This window comes from Puntigrus tetrazona, chromosome 19, assembly GCF_018831695.1.
Source record: "Puntigrus tetrazona isolate hp1 chromosome 19, ASM1883169v1, whole genome shotgun sequence".
NCBI classification, from domain to species: domain Eukaryota; kingdom Metazoa; phylum Chordata; class Actinopteri; order Cypriniformes; family Cyprinidae; genus Puntigrus; species Puntigrus tetrazona.
The window spans coordinates 13,748,279-13,768,398 of record NC_056717.1 but is presented as its reverse complement, the minus strand read 5'-3'; the positions used below and the strand labels follow the sequence as shown (position 1 = coordinate 13,768,398).

The 20,120-nt window shown below is 37.0% G+C and overlaps 1 protein-coding gene across 1 annotated transcript in view; it reads left to right on the top strand.

Moving 5' to 3' along the window:
• csmd3b (CUB and Sushi multiple domains 3b) overlaps window positions 1-20,120 on the top strand; it is a 332,481-nt gene that overhangs the window by 223,921 nt on the left and 88,440 nt on the right. The window contains 8 exon segments of the mRNA XM_043218230.1: window positions 3,342-3,533; window positions 8,385-8,511; window positions 9,589-9,791; window positions 9,913-10,104; window positions 11,182-11,320; window positions 14,238-14,425; window positions 14,827-15,021; window positions 15,245-15,361. Coding sequence (XP_043074165.1) covers window positions 3,342-3,533; window positions 8,385-8,511; window positions 9,589-9,791; window positions 9,913-10,104; window positions 11,182-11,320; window positions 14,238-14,425; window positions 14,827-15,021; window positions 15,245-15,361 — 1,353 coding nt within the window.

Genomic DNA, 20,120 nt, shown 5'->3' with positions numbered 1-20,120 from the left:
GGATTATTTATGAAATGGAATTGTATCACTTCGTACTCTTGCCTGATTCCAAAATTCCATTTGATTTCCTCAGAACTCAACGACCAATAGATAGGAAAAGCTTTTTCTTACACAGGAGGGACATAACAAAAGCATGAGAACACACAAAACAATCAGCTTTTGGTCAGCTCAAAGGGATTATCAGGAAGTGGACCAGGAGAAACATGACTATGTCTCCACTGACCTTGGCTTTGTTGGCCCACAGCCAGAGTTGTGCAGGCACTTGGTCTGAATTCGGTGCGCTTTAATGCTATTGTGCTCGCAGTGTGGGATTCAACAAGGTTTTAGTTCCAGTGGGGGGTAAAGTATTAACCTGCTGGTGGGCTATCTCATTTGAAATCGACTAAATCCCTGTCTGTCTACGATTCCATTCCCCCTGAAGGATTAGCCATTTGAGTGTATAATAAAGGTCAGAGAGAGCCAGCGAAGCCAGGCCACCTCCTGTATCTAGATGTTGTAATTTAGAGACCTGATCTAGGATGGGGGGGTGGATGTGGCTGATTAAAATAGCTTTGTTTATTTGGCGGAGTCCTAATCTCAACCCAAGCATGCTGTGAAACCATGACCTGTAATCAACTAACAATCAAAGCTGGGTGTCAGATTTTAGTAGAGTTGTTGCCTTCACCTACAGTTCATTCTAAGTGCTGTTATGTTTATCTGTACTTAACAACTTGCAGCTTAATGGTGGACCGCTGATAAGCTATACAAGTCCCTATGTGGTCATCTTAAGAGACCTATTATTTTTGAGAGAGTAAACTCTGAGATAAGAGGATTTTGCTAAACCAAGGCACCCTCACAGTCTTTGTAACACTTTAATAACTTTGTCACAGTAAGTTGATCTTTTGTGCGTGTGTGTGTGTGTGTGTTCGAGAGCTGAAATGATAATAAACTTTATTGAATTAAAAATCCTAATATTATGCTCATGACATACAGTATGTGAACTATTTTATTAGTTATTTTATCAGTGTATGTATTAGGGCTGAGTAATATACACTGATTCAATGGATTCTCATTTTTAAGAAACAATATTGATTCTTAAATCCCAAGAATCTAAAGTGACAGTCTCTGGGTGCAGCAGCGTGTAACATGAACTGATCATCTCCTCCACTTTAATACCAGTTTCAGCACAAAAAAAACTAAACAACCGAAGTTAAAAGACACAAATTTAGCAACCCGTATCCTGTCTCAATCAATGTTCCAGCAGCACAAAAACGTCAATTTACTGGTTTGTAAACAATGTCACGTAATGTCACATTTAACGTTACTTCAAAAAAATAATTGGTGATTATAAACTGTAAAGAGAGCGTTTTGCGAAAAATATATGCACCATATAACATACATTATTAATTATAATTTTTACTGTTTTTAAATAGTTAATATACATTTGAATGAATCCATCACATTTTAGGACAGCCACCATTTAAACGTTTCTATATAAAAAATGAGTTGAAGTGAAAATATTAAGTAATTGTAACTTTAATATTTAAAAATCTTGTGTAATTTTAGCCATCGTATAGCCTACAAATAGCCTACAAAAATCTTCAGTATTATAGTAATGTTGTCTGACTCTACATATATTTTACAGCTCTTTGTCATGGTTTATGTTGTGCCTTGTCTTTCTGTTTATTCTTATTTGGTCTTATTCCTTTTCTTGTTAAGTTTGAATTGTTAATTGTGTTCATTTGCATCCAACCATGTTCCACAGGTGTTTTGTGTTCTCCCTAGTTGTGTCTGGGTGTGTTTATAGTTTTGTCTGCCCCATTGAGTTTGTCTGTCCTTGATGTTATATTGTCATACGTGTGTTGTTGCTTTGAGTTTAAAAGTCACCTTTTCTACATGCCCTTTCAGCAAGCAAGTTACCACAACCACAGCATTAGTCTTTTTTTTGTTAAAAAAATTTGTATGTGCTCAATATTATTTTGATATACATCAGAAATAAATGATGTTGAGTTGAATTGGTGAATCAAATCAAATTGCAAGTTTGTGAATGATTATCGAATCTAATCTAATGAAATGTGAAATTTCTGTGAAATTTGTGTCAAGTCCCAGCCCTTGTATGTATATATGGCCAATGCATGTATTTGTACAGAACCGTCACTGTACAGGCGTCTCGGTTTGGTTCATGCAGCCTTATGATGAATACAGGCAATCTTAATAATAATAATAATAATAATACTAATGCATCACTGTGTAACGGTCAGCTTTTATTTGTTTGATAATTAGGGCTTTTATAAGACAAAGAAAACAGATAGAATGTCGTTTTCTGCCATTTGAGAACAAATTAAGCATATCACAAAAATCAACTGAAACTCAGCATACATAGGCCGCGTTACATACCGCTTTGTTTTGTTTTTTGTTCTGTTAACTAAATTAAATATATTTCAAGAATTTATTCAAAGTATGTATATGTACTGCACATTATAATGTTATATAATATTTTGTATTGTCACATCTGGGTGGAAAAAAATAATAATTTGTACTACTGTCTTTTTAAAATAAACGAAAAGAAATTGTACGGTACCCTGCTGTACTGAAATTTTATCAAACCCCGACCACCATAACAAGGTACGGACCGAACCGTGACGTCTGTGTATCGTGTCACCCCTAATACATATACATATATATCTTCTTGAAACAATTATCCTACTGTATATATTAATATTTTCATATGTTATATCATAACATGCAAGTGTTTAATAACTTGTTAGTTAAGGTTTTTATAAAAGGGAAACTTTCTCCTTAATTAACATTTTGTGATACACAGAGTGGGCTGCCATGTGTTTTCAGCTGTTTCTGAATACTGGCTGTTTAATGATAATGAGTCATAGCTATACAATTAATAACAGGATGTGTCGCACAGTAAGAGGGTCTGTGCTTTGGTTCTGATCATGGCTCCAAATTAACCAAGCACTTAATCTTAATTGTTCTGCCTGCTTAGCAAGGGACCGTCTCGGCCTACCAGCCCAGTAGGATCTTAACTTCAAATTGTTGCCGTTAATGATCACATTAATGGCAAACTTTTACAGCTTTGCCACAGAGCAGCATGAAAATATCAGGCAATAGAAAATTTCAGCAATCATCGCTGTAATGAACTCATAAAGCTGAATGCAGAATGGTTTGTTCTGAATCTAGTCTTACTGAACTTATCATAGTGCTCCATTTTTGCAATTTCTGACAGGTTTATGTGGAGACGTTTAATAAATGATGTAAAAAGTACAATAAAAACGCTACTCTTAAGAAAATATTGACATGGTCTGGAGTCAAACAGCCATCAGCAAGCTAACAGCCATAATGTCTTTCAGGTTTTGAGCTTTCTCACTGTGAGGACCCTGGGGTGCCCCAGTTTGGTTTCAAGGTCAATGACCAGGGCCACTTCTCTGGCAGCACCATCACCTACAAGTGTGACCCTGGATACACACTTCACGGCAGCGGCGTGCTCAAATGCATGACAGGAGAGAGGCGGGCCTGGGATAATCCTCTTCCTTCCTGCATCGGTAAGACTTCTACAAACTATGGAGAAAGAATGTGCAGTAAATTATTAGTGTACTTTGAAGCAGGGTCACAGGCTTGTGTATAATCAGAATAAGTGCAGGCTTTGAATTCTCTCAGGTTTTTGATACCCTTATGAGTCTACTATAAGAATGCAAGTGATTTATTTGTAACAGCACTACTATTTGCATCCTAGTAGTTTCTTGTAAAGCCAGAAAAGCCACAGTAAAATGTATATTTGATGTTGTGAAATGGACGTGACTTGCATATGTTAGGGTATTTTGCATGGTGTGCTTATAAGCAGGTTACCTCATGAATCGACCTTACACTTTTTTTCCTCTAATCCAACTATTTTCATTGGTCCTTATTATGCTGTCTGGGTTTATTTAGCTATATAATGTCCAGCAGACTGCATTGTATATACAAAATGAAAGTGCAGAGACGTTACAAAGGATCATTACCATTAACGGTGACTCAGTACAATATATTGGTCCATTCGTTCACAACCAGAGCTTAATGTAGCATTAGGAATCATGTAGGTGATTTAAAAGTTTCAAGGTTATGCTGTATACTGACTTTTCTAATCTTGTTCCTGAATGGTCAAAAAGCAAAAAGGTGAAAATAATAACAATTTATATATTAATTAGCATATTAAAGATTATTTTTAAATGTTATTAGTAACACTTTATCTTAAGTCTCACTAGCATATCGGCTGTTTATTAATACTTCTTGAGCATTTAATAATGCTATTTCCTGCATATATTAATATATTATAACCTACATATTACTACTTTGCCTACATGCTTTATTCTACTCCCATACACCAACATAGCAACTACCTTACTATTAAAAAGTAACAAATTATAAGTTTATTAAGGCAAAGTCATAGCTAATAATTAGCTAAAGGGATAGTTCACCCAAAAGTTACTCATGCCATTCCAAACATGTAAGAAATCCTTTCATCTTCAGAACACAAAATATATTATGATATTTTTTATAAAATCTGACCCTGCATATACAGCAATGGAACTACCACATTCAGGGCCCAGAAAGGTAGTAAGGATATTGTTTATATAGTCCATGTCACATCAGTGGTTTAACTTTAATTTTATAAAGCTACAAGAATTTTGTGTGCAAAGAAAACAGAAATAATGTTTTAAAAATTTATTTATTTAGTTTCTTTTCTTTCGTGTAGTCCCAATTGTCATTTTTAATAATGTAAATAGTTAACAGGCAAAATGTACAATATGACATTATATGATGACTAATTGTCAATGTAAAAAATTAGTGATATTGTATTATATTGTTGGGTTTTTTTGGTTGGGGGGGGTGTTTGTCATTTGAAAAATTCAAGGAGTATATTGCTTAATGCGATCAGGCAAATTGATGGACTACAGAACGGTGCATATTCTTATTAGAACATTAATGATTGCTTCATGTCTTTTAGCCATGCATTGAGGTTTTTGTTGTCATAGAAACCACATTTGAACTTCGGTATTGGAGAGTATGTATCATTCCAGCTTGATCTCTCCTTCTGGTTATCATAACTGAGCTCAATGTTGCTCTCAGCGATTTGTCATAATTATCAAGAGCTGCAGTATAAGCCACTCCCCATTTCTGTAGCTTGCAAAGCAACAATATTGCTCATATTTTGCACAAGAAAAAGCACATTAGAGCTTCTAAAAAGTCAGATTATTCTGCTTTTAACCTTTTAAAGTAAATCCTTGTTACGTGTGGAAGCCCCTCTCACCATCTGCGATTAATGGTGCAGGTTGTTAATATTGTAGCTGATGCAGGGGGTCCCGGTTGAGCTACGGAGATGATTCTTCATCAAGCATAGCACATGAGGGGTTGAGATAGGACTGTGTGCCGCTATTACTTCCTTCATTTTCCTGATGAATGGTGATTATGGGGATTTAGTCTCCAATGAGTTGGATATTGGTATGTCTACTGACCCCAGATCAGATTTGCGCACTATTAGATTTAGTCTTAATGAGGTCTGATTAGACTCAGAGCGCTCGTCCAAATTGCTTCCGCGTGGCAGACGTAGATAAAACACAGTGACTTTCCTGTGTTGAACGCAGAGCATGTTTTTTACTCACATTCGTCTCATTTCTATTTCAAAACCGATAGGCTTGCAAAATACTAATCAGCCTTGAAGTTTCAGGCTGATATTTTTCAGGCTTATCTGCCAGCATTAATAATACATACTTAATAATGTGGAGGATATTTCACTTCCTTTGACAGGCGAAATGTGCGGGTCATTTGATGTGACCTTTAGCAAAAGTGAGATATATCAAAATAGTGAGAAGGCGTATCCTCTTTTTTTTATTAGAGATGAAATATTTAACTATTTTTATATTTTTTCATTCAAGTTCACAGGTAAAAGTGGGAATGAGACATTCCAATGCAGAGGAAGCTACACCACCGCAATGCTAAATCATCATTCCTCTCAACAGCAGTGGCGTAACGCGCAGTCATAAACACACCTAGCGCAAGACGGCTCGACAATTCATGTTGGCATAATTGTCATAAAAAGAGAGAACGTACAAATTTTCAGCCGCAAACCAGAGGCCCTTTCAACTCCTAATCTTCCTGCATTGATTTTCAAAGCGTGAGCAGCCAATCAGGGGTGATTGAGCGCTCCTTACCGTCCAGTGACACGTGATTGAGACGCTGCCCTGATGAGCGATGAACATGGCGGGATGTTGGTTTAGCGAGAAGCTGGGGAGGAATACGTTTGGAAGATGCCTCTATTCCGGATGTCTAAAAAACACTTTAATGTTCAGATTAATCAAGTCGCAATCTGAACCCTGTTATTCAGGCTTCATTGAGCTGTGCGTCCATTGTTTGTCATGTAGATGGTTTATGCAAATGAGGCTCAGTGACAGGAATTGCTGAAAAGGGAATCATTAAGAAACGGTGCATGTCTCTCTCTCGAAACTGTTCCTCCCGGCCCCTGCAGTTTTTTACAAGAGGGAGAATGGGAAAGACAGGATAGGGGAAGATAGAAAAGGGGTCTGAGGGGAAAAGAGAGTGCCTGCAATTAAAGTTTCCTAATAAAGTGCTTGTGAAAGCCGACTAATAATGAACCGAGTACAGAGGGCTAAAGTGGCTAGTCTGAATGCCATCAGGAGGCATCAGAATGGACGTCAGGCTCATTTGTTCATTTGATTGATGTTCTTACTTGAAGCTGACAAATCACCTTGACTGCTTATAGGGAATTTGAGGAGAATAGAGGAGTGGTGAAACAGTTCCAGTCGAATCCACCATTGTGTATTTCAGATGTGGGGACTTGATTGTGGACTTTTAAATATAAAACTTTCTTAAAGTACACTTCAGACTCTGTATAATGCAAAGTACAATTCAAACATGGTAGTTTGTTTAAGTTGTCCTGCAAAACTGTCCCTACCATTTATTCTATGACGAAAACGATATTGTAATTCCATAGCTAGTGCTTTATTAATCCTAAATATACACATTTCATAAATAAGTTGTCCGTAGGTGCAGTGTGAAATGACCTTAAAATACTGTATGCTGGATAGTTCACACAAAAATGAAAATTACCCAATGATTTACTTACCCTCAAGCCATCCTACGTGTATATGACTTTTTTTCTTTCAGATGAATACAATCTGAGTTATATTAAACATGTCCTGGCTCTTCCAAGCTTTATGATAGCAGTAAATGGGGTTTGAGATTTTGATGTCCAATAAAAGTACATAAATAAAAAAGACTCCACACAGCTATGGGGGGTTAGTAAAGACCTTCTCAAGTGAATCAGTGCTTTTTTTTTGTATGAAATATATATCCATATTTAAATCTTTCTAAATTGTAATCTCAAGCTTTCACTGAGAGTAGCACTCCAGCGGATGACATAGGCCCTTATACCATATATATATTTTTTAATATTTACAATATATATTAAAAAGGGTAATAATGATTAATGGTGTAATTGTTAAGGGATGCATTTTGTGTTTTTGCATAACTGTTTCTTCAATTATATACAAAATATATAATTGAATCATTAGAATTAATTTGACATTTGGAGAATTGTTTGTTACAACATAATGTTAATTAATGATGATTATAGATTAAATAAATATACAGTCAGCAATAATTAAAGTTAAAATTGCAATTTACAGTGATCTACGACACTGATATACTCAGGAATATGTCAAAATGAAGACAAATATTTAAAATAATATTTAGTAAGAATAACGTGCCTAAACATGCTTATTTCTTATAAAATAAGCTTTAATAAGCCAGACAATAAAGATGGTTATGATGGAATCAAGCATCTTCTAGCAATTTCAATTGTTCAAATTTTATTAGACGTGAGATAAATAAGTATGTGTAGTCTAATGGGATCGTTTCCCAAGCCTCAATACATGACACATTGCTGACTGTAATTGACCGCGTTACAGGATTTATCAATATATAGATCGTATTTTAGCAATATGTGTAGGGAGAAGTAACTGGTTCACTGCAGTTTAAAATCTAAAACTGAATTATTCAGCTTCAGTACCTATCAAAAATGATCTAAAAGTAAATCAATAAATTGTTATTCTGTACGATCCAAAAACTTTTTGCACCTTGTTTAGATGTCTGAAAACCTCACGATGGTTTATTGATCTAACCGTGTATTTTACACTGCTTTTTATTCTCGGACGGCCCCACTCGTGTTGTGCTTGTTTGCCAGGCACCCCTAATTATTTCAGCGCTCGTCTGCAAATCTTCGGGGGCCGTGATGTGTTTGTACAAGTGTGAGAGTATGCATAAATTCACCACTGTTTAATTCTTCTTCTCAAATCTGTGTCTTTCTCCCACCCCGTTTTGTCCTTTCTTTTTCCCAGCTGAATGCGGTGGCCGTTTTAAAGGGGATACATCAGGACGCATCTTGTCGCCAGGTTATCCGTTCCCCTATGACAACAATCTGCGCTGTACCTGGGTCGTTGAGGTGGATTCGGGCAACATCATCAGGTGCTGATAAGTATTCGATTCCAACTGTCCATCTGCTGTCCGTCTTCCTCTAGAATTAGCGATTGGAACATTATTGAGCCCATAAGAATGCAGCCAGCAAATTCAGCTGAGACTAGAGGTCTTTATCTATTAATAAACCACTAATGGCAGACTTGGCCATTGATGTAAAGAGAGAAAAGGAGACATCAGATGAGCTGACGGTACCTCGTAAATCTCTTTGTTTACCACCTGCACGGCCAAACTCATTATAAGGCTTAAAACGCCGTTGCACTTTTAATGTTGCACTACAACCCAATAATTTGTCCTCTTTCCAATTCTCTCAGCAGCAAAAGCTTTTTGAAATCGCATACTCGTTCATTATTTGTTCATCTGCGGCTGATGTCTCGATCAGACCAGATTGCTAAATTGTTATCAAGGGCTGCCGCTCAGAAAGGAGATGCGATTGTTCTCCTCAATTATTGAACCCTGGAGCATAATATTTGCGATATGATTGTCTGACACTACCTTTGTGTGATTCGTCACAGCTCTGCAAAGAATTTTGAACATTCATTTCTGTCGAATCAAACTCTCCTATCTACTGTATTCACAGTAAATATGGAATAATCTGCTGAACGCTGTAAATACGGTACACTTAATTGAATTCATTTTTTTAGGATTAATAATTTTTAAGTATTTTAAATTGCAGTCATTTTGTTGTGTTTTTTGTCTTATTTTTATTTAATAAAGTTTTTATTATTTCAGTTGTAATTGGTTATTTTAGTATATTTTATTTTATTTTGTATATTTAGTATTTTAATATTTTTTTATTTAGTTTATATAAATAAGCAATATTGCCATAACTAAAAAAAAAATGGTTTCCCCCTCTTGTTTAAAAAGCATTTAATTTCCAGTGTCAAAAGCGTATTAGATTCAGTTAACTATGAGATCTCTTGCAAGCTTTTTGTTTTATGCATTGGAATAATAATGAATGGCACATCTGTTGTATGTCAGACAATCTTTTGTATCTATCACTGTACATTGTGCATCTAATGAAGTATGACTGGATACATCTCCATGTGTTTATTTTTATATTAACAGCCTGCAGTTTCTAGCCTTCGACACCGAAGCGTCCCACGACATCCTGAGGGTATGGGACGGGCCCCCAGAGAATGAGATGTCTTTGAGAGAGGTGAGCGGCTCTCTGTTGCCGGAGAACATCCACAGCACCCTCAATATGGTTACCATCCAGTTCGAGACTGACTTCTACATCAGCAAGTCTGGATTTGCCATAGAGTTCTCAAGTGAGTTGATTTTCTTTTTCTGGAGTTCTGATTGGAGCCTTGTATTTCGATTGACAGCACACAGTAACTGCTCATAAGAAGGTGCTGTTTGCCTGCTAATTAGTTTTGAATGTGATTACAGGTTCAGTGGCCACTGCCTGCAGGGATCCAGGAGTTCCTATGAATGGCAGTCGTAATGGAGATGGTCGGGAGCCTGGGGACACTGTGACCTTTCAGTGTGATCCTGGGTATGAGCTGCAGGGAGATGTAAAGATTACTTGCATACAAGTGGAAAACCGCTACTATTGGCAACCAAGCCCTCCTGTCTGTATAGGTAAGGTTTTATATTGGAATTTAATTAAAGGAATTAATGCATTTGGTTTTGGAATAATGCAAAGCTACACAAAAGTGACAGTGCTCATATTACAATTAATAAATTGATTAAAAATGTAGGATTAGCAGCAGGCTAGTTTGGGGCCACATGTTGGTGTGCATATATTATATTTAATTTAAAGTTAATTTACTGAATTTTTCAAAGTAAATATTTTTACTTTGTGCCACAATTTTTAATGACACTCAAGGTTATCTCTTAAATGATAATTGCTATATGTTTTTAATTGTTAGATGCAGTCAAAAAGATCACTGATAGAAATATATGTTTAAAACTAGCTACTTTTCCTGGTAGGTTAGTTTTATGATAAATAATATTTTAATAAAAAATACAATCTCTAACAGTTGACTCAGAAATGGTGTTTATGCCCCAGTGCTTTAGAAAAAGGCATAATGGTGTATTGTATTTGTATCTGTAAACATTAGACAAAGCCTCATACATAAGTATTGTTTTACTCATTTTCATAATGCATATTCATGATTTTGAGACATCTAAGAGGCTGAGTTAATTGTTGCATATTGCTTTAGATGTTGACAACAGAACTTGTGTCTAAAAAGTGCTTTAAAATTAGGCAGTTTTTATCAGCCCATTCTCAAGAGCTGTATGCAAACTGAGGGACCCGACACCATTGAGATTCCTTATCATCTCTGTGACATGAAAGTGTGCCCAAATGAATGAATATCAAGTAACGAGATACGAATTGTCTCTTTCTTTCAAAAGATACTTCATTTTGGAAGCGGGTACAGGATTTTCATCTTATCCTTTCATATTCTAAATAACCTTTCTCTCTCGCTGTAGTTCCCATTCTCATATATAAGATATGAGCGCTTTACATGGACCGGTTCCTTAGAGGAGCTTCAAATTTTCTCAGTATCTCTGTCTCTGCATGTTCACTCCAGCACTCTTTCTCTGGGCTCCTGGTTCGCACAGATGTTCAAGCCGCATGTTTTAATAAGAGATTCTCCTCATGTGTTACTAATGCCCATATGCTGCTGATATGAGTCCTCTGTGTTTTCCCAGCTCCGTGTGGGGGCAATCTTACTGGTTCCTCTGGGTTTATTCTGTCACCCAACTTCCCTCATCCATACCCGCACAGCAAGGACTGCGACTGGCTCATAGCCGTCAACTCTGATTACGTCCTGTCGCTTGCATTCATCAGGTAAAGGAATCTCTTATTCTGAATGGCTGTGGTATTGTTTTAGATTGTTGAATAATATGATTTTGTAGTTTTTTTTTTGTTTATCAGTGGTGTACGGAAACCCATAATAAAAATCATTGCTCCAGTCACATGTGACACTGAAGGCTGGAGTAATGGCACTGAAAATTTAGCTATGATCACAGGAATAAATTACTTTTTAAAATATGTTCAAATAGACAGAAATTATTTTAAATAGTAAAAATCAGATATGTATTAGCGTTAGGTCGCGTTTGTGTTAGAGTGTACGGGGAGGTTTTTATATTTACCACTGGTGTCCAGGAAGTTTTTGTGAATGCAGACAGTGCGGTTCTCTGTCGCAAGGTTAATATCAGCTGAACCCTCTATTGTGTTGGGGTCAGCGAGTTTTAAATTGTGGCCGATGAGACAGTAAGACGCACTATCAGAAATAATCTTGCGATGCGCCTATTCCTGGCCTTTCGTTTATGCCCTCACTTGAGCTATAATATCTCAAACTGATAAGTTCACGAGTTCATTTAGAGGCTGCTGTGTCATAACGCTGAATTCAAAACGAGCGCCCACGGTGTCCTTCGACATGGCCGCAGTCGACATGTTGAGTAATTATGTAGCGGCGACGGCTATCACTGTCTGAATTAAAATGCATTTCATGTCTGGGAGAGATAATGAGCCCAGCTGGAATTCTTTGCTCATTTTGTCTGTAATGAACCTGACGGTGGTCCTTTTTTTTCCAGCTTCCCCTCGTCTTGCCTTAAAGGTGTAGAGCGGTGTCTCTGCCTTGAGTGATGTGACCAATTAGTATAAAAGCAGGGTTGATAAATTTCCTTCACAGTCCAATCATGTTGCTAATTATGTCCATTTTTCATTTAGCCAACACGTAGCGACGCTTAAGCCGCAAGCAGGATTCTCCGTCCAGCCAGGGTCAGCGCGGGGTTAAGTTCGAGTGCTGTAGGAGTTTGTCGTATTTGACAGTCGCCGTAGTCCTCCCTCCATGTTAATGCTAATAGCAGCGCTAGCATGCGATTCCCTTCCACCTGGATCAAAGGGTGACTCGAGGGTCTAGTCCAGACGTCCAGGCCGCGGAATATTAATCAGGATTCGCACGCAGTCAGCAGAAGAAGAAGTGCTTAGGTTTCAGCATTTCTTCTTCTGAATATCCTTTTCTCACGCTCGCACTTTGAAATACCGTTGAACGTTTAAACTTTGCCTCTTCTTCTCTTTGACTCATCATCTAAGAGCAGTTCCTTTAATGACAGCAATAACTCAAAAACAATCTTCCGTTCTGCCTGTGTGTCACAATTTACAACATTTATCACAACAGGAGCTGCCATTTGAGGCTGTTTTGTGAGTTTTCCGCGCCTAATATTTTTCAGAACCTTCACAGCTAGTAGTTAAAGCCATACATCAGACCCAAAACAGATGATGAAGAACTTTTCTGGGTTTTTTTTTTTTTCTTACCTAGCCCAGCAGGTAGTGTCATTCTCGTGGTTAGCGTTACATCTGAAGTAGACTCTTTCTCATTTGAATTTTGTCCTCTCTCTGAGTAAATAAGCATGTTGGAGTTCTGCCAGAAGGGCAATGTCTCAAACAGGTTTCTAATAAATAGCTCTCGTTCGGTTCCATCTCAAAGACTTTCATTACACAGTCCATTACTGACTTCTTTCCCCTTAAAAAATCCACAATATGAAATATGTCCACAATGAAATTGGAAATGAACAATACACTCGCACCAGCCCTTTGAAAAAAAGTGACCTCTTTTAGCAACACTACAAATGTAATCCCAGCCGGGTGTCTCTCTATTTAGCAACAGTACAGTTTGTGCTATCAACCTGATTACTGCAGAAATAATTGTTTTCTGATTGACAGCTACAGAGGGTATGGAGTGGGGGAAAAACCCAATGCATCTGTTTATCAGAAATTAATGGCTTTTTTAATGTGGTGTAAAGGATCTTATCCTGTGTATGAATTATCCTATAATAACCCCTAAGCAGTGGATTCTGACGCAGTGAAGTGTGGAAGGCATGCTTAGCATTCGCTCTCTGCATAATGGGGGGAAAAAGGGGGTGTAAATCTGATTCAGTCACAATCCATCTCATGCAAATGACTCCACTGATGGGCGAGACCTTATCATTACACCTTACTGCAAATGAAAAGGTGCGAGTGTTTGTATGTGGGGCTCTCTGTCTTGGAAATCTTAGAGCATGACTGAGATGCTTATACTGTGCTGGGAGTTTTTATGTATCTTTTTAGTTTTAGAAGTACGTGAAAGCTGGCATTCGGTGCCTGGATATTTATTTAAGATCAGCCCTAATGTTCAACTATCATGCAGGCCATATGGACAAGACAGAAAAATACCTAGCATGCATAACAGGCATTTAGACAGGAAATGTAGTCTGCTGTCCTCTTTTTTAAATTCTGTTGTCCAAAAGTAGTTTTGTGGCTTGTTTGGAAGCACCTCATTAATTTTTATTTTATTTTTATTATTATTATTTTTTTAATTATTAAGTTTTTTTTTTTTTACAATTTAAACAGCACTTTTTTTTTTTTTCATTATTAATAGTAATAATAGTGTTTTATGTAAAACAAAAGTCAATTACATGATGAAGGTTAAGATTATATATATATATATATATATATATATATATATATATATATATATATATATATATATATATATATATATATATATATATATATATATATATATATATATATATATATATAAGTTTGTTGTTGTTTTGTTTGGTCTCCCCTATCATTCTAAAACAGGCTCCACTTGCTTTGTACATGTTTTACTTTATGCTGCCATCTGCAAAGTTGATCTCAGGACTCAAATATCCAGATCACAGCCTAGCTTTTGATCCCTCTATTCAGAAAACTCCTCTTTGATCATCTATCCTAGCTTCAGCATAGAGCCCAACTACGACTTCTTGTATATCTACGATGGACCGGACAGCAACAGCCCGCTGATCGGGAGCTTTCAGGACAGCAAACTTCCAGAACGAATAGAGAGCAGCTCCAACACCATGTACCTGGCCTTTCGCAGTGATGGCTCTGTCAGCTACACCGGCTTCCACTTGGAGTACAAAGGTAGACCCTGACATTTCAAGAGCCTAAATCCTAAACCTTTAATTAAATGCAGTATACAGCACACATATCGAACTGCAGAGGAAAGTCAGGCTGTGACTTTGAAGCATTCTGTTTCCGGAAGTAGTTTAAAGAAGTGGTACAACCGACAATGAACACCCTGTCTATGTTTACTCACTCTTATCTATTTATTTTTTTCTCTCAGAACATATAATTTTTTTAAGAGTTACAGTTCATAGTTCATCCTTAGCAGACAAGCTTCAAAACCACCCTAAAAGGCTTTTTCTTAGAAGAAAAATGTGTTTATGTTGTAAAGAAATCTCAGTTTCATTCTGCAAGCTAAGCTATGCCTAAAGTGATTTTCAGCCCTTGCTTTTCCTGCACCTTCTCTCCATCTCACACAGCTAAGCTGAGGGAGTCATGCTTTGATCCCGGTAATGTGATGAATGGCACTCGGTTGGGCAGTGACTACAAGCTGGGTTCCACTGTGACCTTCTACTGTGAGGCAGGCTACGTCCTCCAGGGCTATTCCACGCTTACCTGCATTATGGGTGATGATGGCAGGCCTGGCTGGAACAGGGGGCTGCCCAGCTGTCAAGGTAGAGTCTGCAAGTAAAGATGGATGTTTAGGAGAATCTCTGAGAATAAACAGTTCGGGCCTGCTGCCGCAGACCAAACAAAATTAATCAAACTCGTAAAATGGCTTGTGCATGGTTCGCTAGCCAAGATCAGTTCTATCGAGGCTGGTGTCTCAAAAATAGCAGTTTATCATGAATGTTGAAGCATAAAGTAATGAGTGATCTGGGTGTTTTGTGTGAACAGCACCATGCGGAAGTCGCTCCACTGGGACTGAAGGAACCGTGCTGTCACCGAATTTCCCAAGGAACTACACAACGGGACAGAGCTGCGTCTACTCTATCTCTGTACCCAGGGAGTTTGGTGAGTAAATGAAAATATGAAACAAAATTGCAGTTTTGCAATGCAGCAAAGCCAAAGCATATCAGAGTTATGCATTTAGTGTGTTTATTCTTGGGTTTTTTGTAACAGGGATATTATTTTGGTTATTATATTGGGTGTCTCTCTTTATTTAGTTTGAATGTGGTTTTATCGCTTTACAATGTTAGTAAACACACCCAGCTCTTACTGCATGATGTCTTGTACATATGACACCGTTACATTCAAATGAATGTTCACAGTCATTTTAAAGGTATAAAATCATATTATATAGCATACGTTTTAATTGCTAGATAGCAGGATGCCTTTGTAAAAGAAAAAAAAAAAAAGAACATCGTCCACATTTCTCACATTATCAGTTTATTCACTATAGCTTAGAAAATGTTAATAAAATATGACAAGAACTCAGAGTCAAATGTTAGAAGAGTATTTAATGAATTGCTGTCAGCCGTAATTTAATACGCAATTATATAATGGCAAGTTAGGTCAACCAATTACCAAGAAATGCTTAGTTTTGTTTAGTCTGTGGTATGAAAAGTTTGCATGAGCAATTACTGTAAAGAAAAAAAGACTTAAGGAAAACATAGTCATGTCAAAGTTTGTGAAGAATTTTTGGTCACAATGTTTTACTGGTCAGTTTATTTTGTTATCCTCACTTAAATAAATGAACTATAGTGTCTTGCGACCCACTAGTAAAAAAAACAACTAAAATCACATCTGGTGTCTGAATAATATTTAGTTTGACTGTAAATGTACTTAGAGTACATTTGCATGATTGTTTATTCCTCAGGTTATTTTAAAGTACATTTTAAATCATTGTTTGTCTTTTGTTGTTTTCAAAGAAAATAGAAGTAATTATGAAATTAAAAATGAAGATGTGCTTAAGATCGACTAAAGTGGTCAAAAATGCACTCTAAACATTATCTAATGGGATGTAATATACATTTCTAATTAATTTTTAACTATTTGCAATTAATATGCAAAGTTAATACTTCAGTTTGCACTTATTTCTGTAATAAGTACTCTATTTAAAAGCATGCTGAAGGATGCTTCTTTTTCCACAAGGGTGAGTCTCCTCTAAACTATGTCGAAGTATGCTATTCTCCTGCATTCATTTCTATACATTTGATTAGCTCTTTTCAAAAGTAGGTGTGTAGCTTAGCAACTAGCTTCCTCGTTTTTCTTTTATACTTCAAAGCCATCTGTCGACAAAAAAAAGCGGACTTGTCTTGAAGCAAGGTGTTGCACAGCAAGAATATTTTATAGCCTGAGAGCATTGTCAGTCTGGTGTCAGCGTTTCTGTGTCACTGCACAAAGACCAGACCTTCCAAACCAACAAATAAAAAACGGTGTTGAACTGAAATTATTGTTGGTAACGTATCTCTAATTCAGAACATCTGTGAACAGCAGTTGTAGAGAAGCTGGCTAATCATTTAAAGCGGTCTGGAAGCTTACTAATCAATATCACATGGCACATCCGATTGGTTCTCTCCTGTATTGGTAGCCAATGAGCTCGCTGCTCAACATTCAAATATATGATTAGTGCTTGCTGTAGCAGCATGCTTCAGAAAGAACCCTCCACCATCCCCAGCTCCACCTGTGTAGATCTGATTAGAGGTTATTTGTGTATGCTACATGGAGGTTATTTCATGTATGTTATATTTGCAGCAGCAAAATTTCTTACATACACACAGCAGCATCTTGTGGACGTATTAGCAGTAGCAAGTATCAGTACTTGCTCTGCCGCAGAAGCATAGCAAATCTAATTCGCCGAGACCAAATACATTGACATTGTCACATTACTGTGCCAATCTCTCAGAGATTTGTCATGACAGAACTATATTTAAGCTACCTAAAGGCATAGTTCACACAAACCCATACGACTTTCTTTCTTCAGTAGAACATGAAAGATGTGTTTATTTTTGGAATTTTAATTTTTGAGAGAACTATCCCTTTTTAAAGTATAGAAGCAAATGCAGAACTTGTTAGTAGTTATGTGCCACCCAGAATCCTTGACCTGCCTGTATTCCAAGGAGACTTGAAATGTTTGCTGTCAGCCCATGATTGTAATATCCAGATGCCAGTTGGAAAATAATACAGAGATGAAAGTGTGAAATGAGAAAGCACTTCAAACCTCCCAGTCCCGGTCTCTTGTCTTAGGGTTCATTTTCATGCTAAAAGAAAGCCACTTTGCTATCTCAGTCCTGTACGAGGAAGGTTGTGGTTTTATGAGGTATGTGGTTCTGAAAGGATAAAAACCATGACAAAAAAAAAAACTCCTCTGTAAATGTTGCTGTCAGTTTAACTGTTATGGGGATTTTGGACCTCCCTCACAAGCATCGTTTGGCATTATGTGAGCTGTATGTGATGTCTCCCTCGAGGCCCGTCTCTGGTCATTGGACTGCTCGCACTCCGATGGAAGGTCCTAAACGAGATAGATGTCATTTGAATTGAACCCTTCATAAAAAGGAAACGAAAAGTGAAAAACATGATAGCTTTGCAAATGAAAAGGCGTGAAAATGAATAGTCAGCAGCTGAGGTGTTTTAGCCTCTGAAACACATACATCACACCATTGGACTTGCCATGCCATTTTAAACATTGGCATATGTACACGTAGTACTAAATATACTGTGAAATATTGCCTGCCTGTTCAGTTCTAAACATAAATATTGACATATTCAAATTTCTCTACTATACTCTAAAGTATTTCTGTCAAATGTGTGGGATACAGACTGTGGTGTGCAGAACCAACAGCAATAAAAATATCAGCAGCAGCAAGTAAATGCAAGGGAAACAAGCATATTTGTACTGGTTTCCAAAAGAATGTTTGGACAAAATTCTAAATTTATTAGGAATAGGAACAGTTCGCCCAAAAATTGCAATTATAATTCTGTATTGTTTAGCTTGCCTTTAAGTCTTTCAAATCTTATATGACATTATTTAGTATATGACATTATTAGTAGTAAAATTTAAATATTTTTTTAATTACAAAAAAAAATTCTTCCAAACCTCTATTATTGTTGTTCCACCAAAAAAGAAAGCCATAAAGGTTGAGACCATTTTTTTGTAAAATAGCTATTTAAGAATTGCCTTAATTTTAAATGCAGGAAATAAATAGTCATTTTAAAAGCATTCTAAATTCAATTCCAGACCTGCAGCTCCTAGGGACAAAGTAATTGTTTAGGTATTTAGATGGATTTTAACCCCAGGTAAATAGTACCTGAGATCTAGACATAAACTGTCGCAGTAATTTGTCTTGTTCCCTAGAGCTGCAGTTCAAGCCATTAGTAATGATTGGAATTGCAAAAGGGCTGAGGTTCTTTTACATTAACGAATAATTAGTAAACCATGTCTATCTTTCAAAGTGATATCCGCTTAACATTATCTGCAAAGGTACATCCATTATGCTCAATTAACAGGCAAATGTCACATAGTGTGTTTAAAAAAATGAATAAACGTGATCTTGGGCAAAATACTGTGCTTTAATTAGTCCTGTTTGAGTTTGGTGTACATTGGTCATCAGCAGTTCTGTTAGTTCAAATCACTCAATGTGCAAGTTAATGGCAATAGAGCTGAAGAAGGAAAAAAAACGAACACAAATAGAGGATGAAAAAGAGAGAGCGAGAGAGAGAGAGAGAGAGAAAAAAAATCCAAGACGGGAGATCCATAAGTCTAGTTTGTGCTGATGCTGCTGAGCCTCTACATGGTGGACACCTGCTGGGAGGGGGAGCATTCCATTATCATGCACCTGAAGTATCGTCAAACATCCAGGCCAAGAGAGGGAACGATTAAAAGCTTAAAGTGCCTTGTAGAACAAAGCCTGGGCTGAGCGTTTGTGTCGGAGTGGAGATAAATATCTTACGGTTGTCATAAAAGCTTTTGTTTTGTCAGATTCAAAAACGGCATGGAGGAAGATCATATAAGCCAGAGAAGTTCAGCTGTGTGTATTGATTCCTAAAATATTGTGAAATCTGGTTTTATTGGTGGCTATGGATTGGGGCGTAGAAAGGCATGCACAATCCTTTGAGACTAGGAAGGAACCATAAAAATTGGCATTGCCATTGCTGAGAGTAGTTTTTTGGCACACAAGGCTGGTGGTCAAACCTATATACGTTATTTATTGGCCAATACCGATGTCTAGAGACAGCAAAGTGCCGATATAATGCTAATATGTATACATTTATATAAATATTTATTCAATTGGCAGATGCTTTTATCCAAAGTGATCTACAAATTAGGAGAAATGTAACAAAGTCATTCATCCTTGAGAGACAATGCTGCGGTACAAAGTTTCACAGTTGCTGGGAAAAGTATAAAAGTATGCGCTAGATTCAGGAAACACTGCAAGACAAGAGAATTGAAAAGTACTAAGCGATGTAAGTGCAGCCATAGCTGTGAGTGGAGTGCTCATGAAGGAGCTGAAGAGTTTTTTGAAGGTAAAAAGGGATTGTGTGGTTCCGATGCCGTTGGGAAGATCTTTCCACCATCGAGGTTCACTGACTGTGAAGATTCAGGAAGGGAATTTTGTGCCTCTTTTTAGTGATACCATGAAGCGTAGTTCTTGCACTGACTGCAGATTTCTGGAGGCAACTTGCATAAGCAGAAGTAAGTGTAGAAAGAACTGCAGAGATTCAGTGACTACAATGCAGTGATGGCAAATACAACGTGCACAAAATTGATGGATTTATAGTACTTATTTTACATATAGTTTTTCTATAAAAATTCACTCAAATGTACGCAATT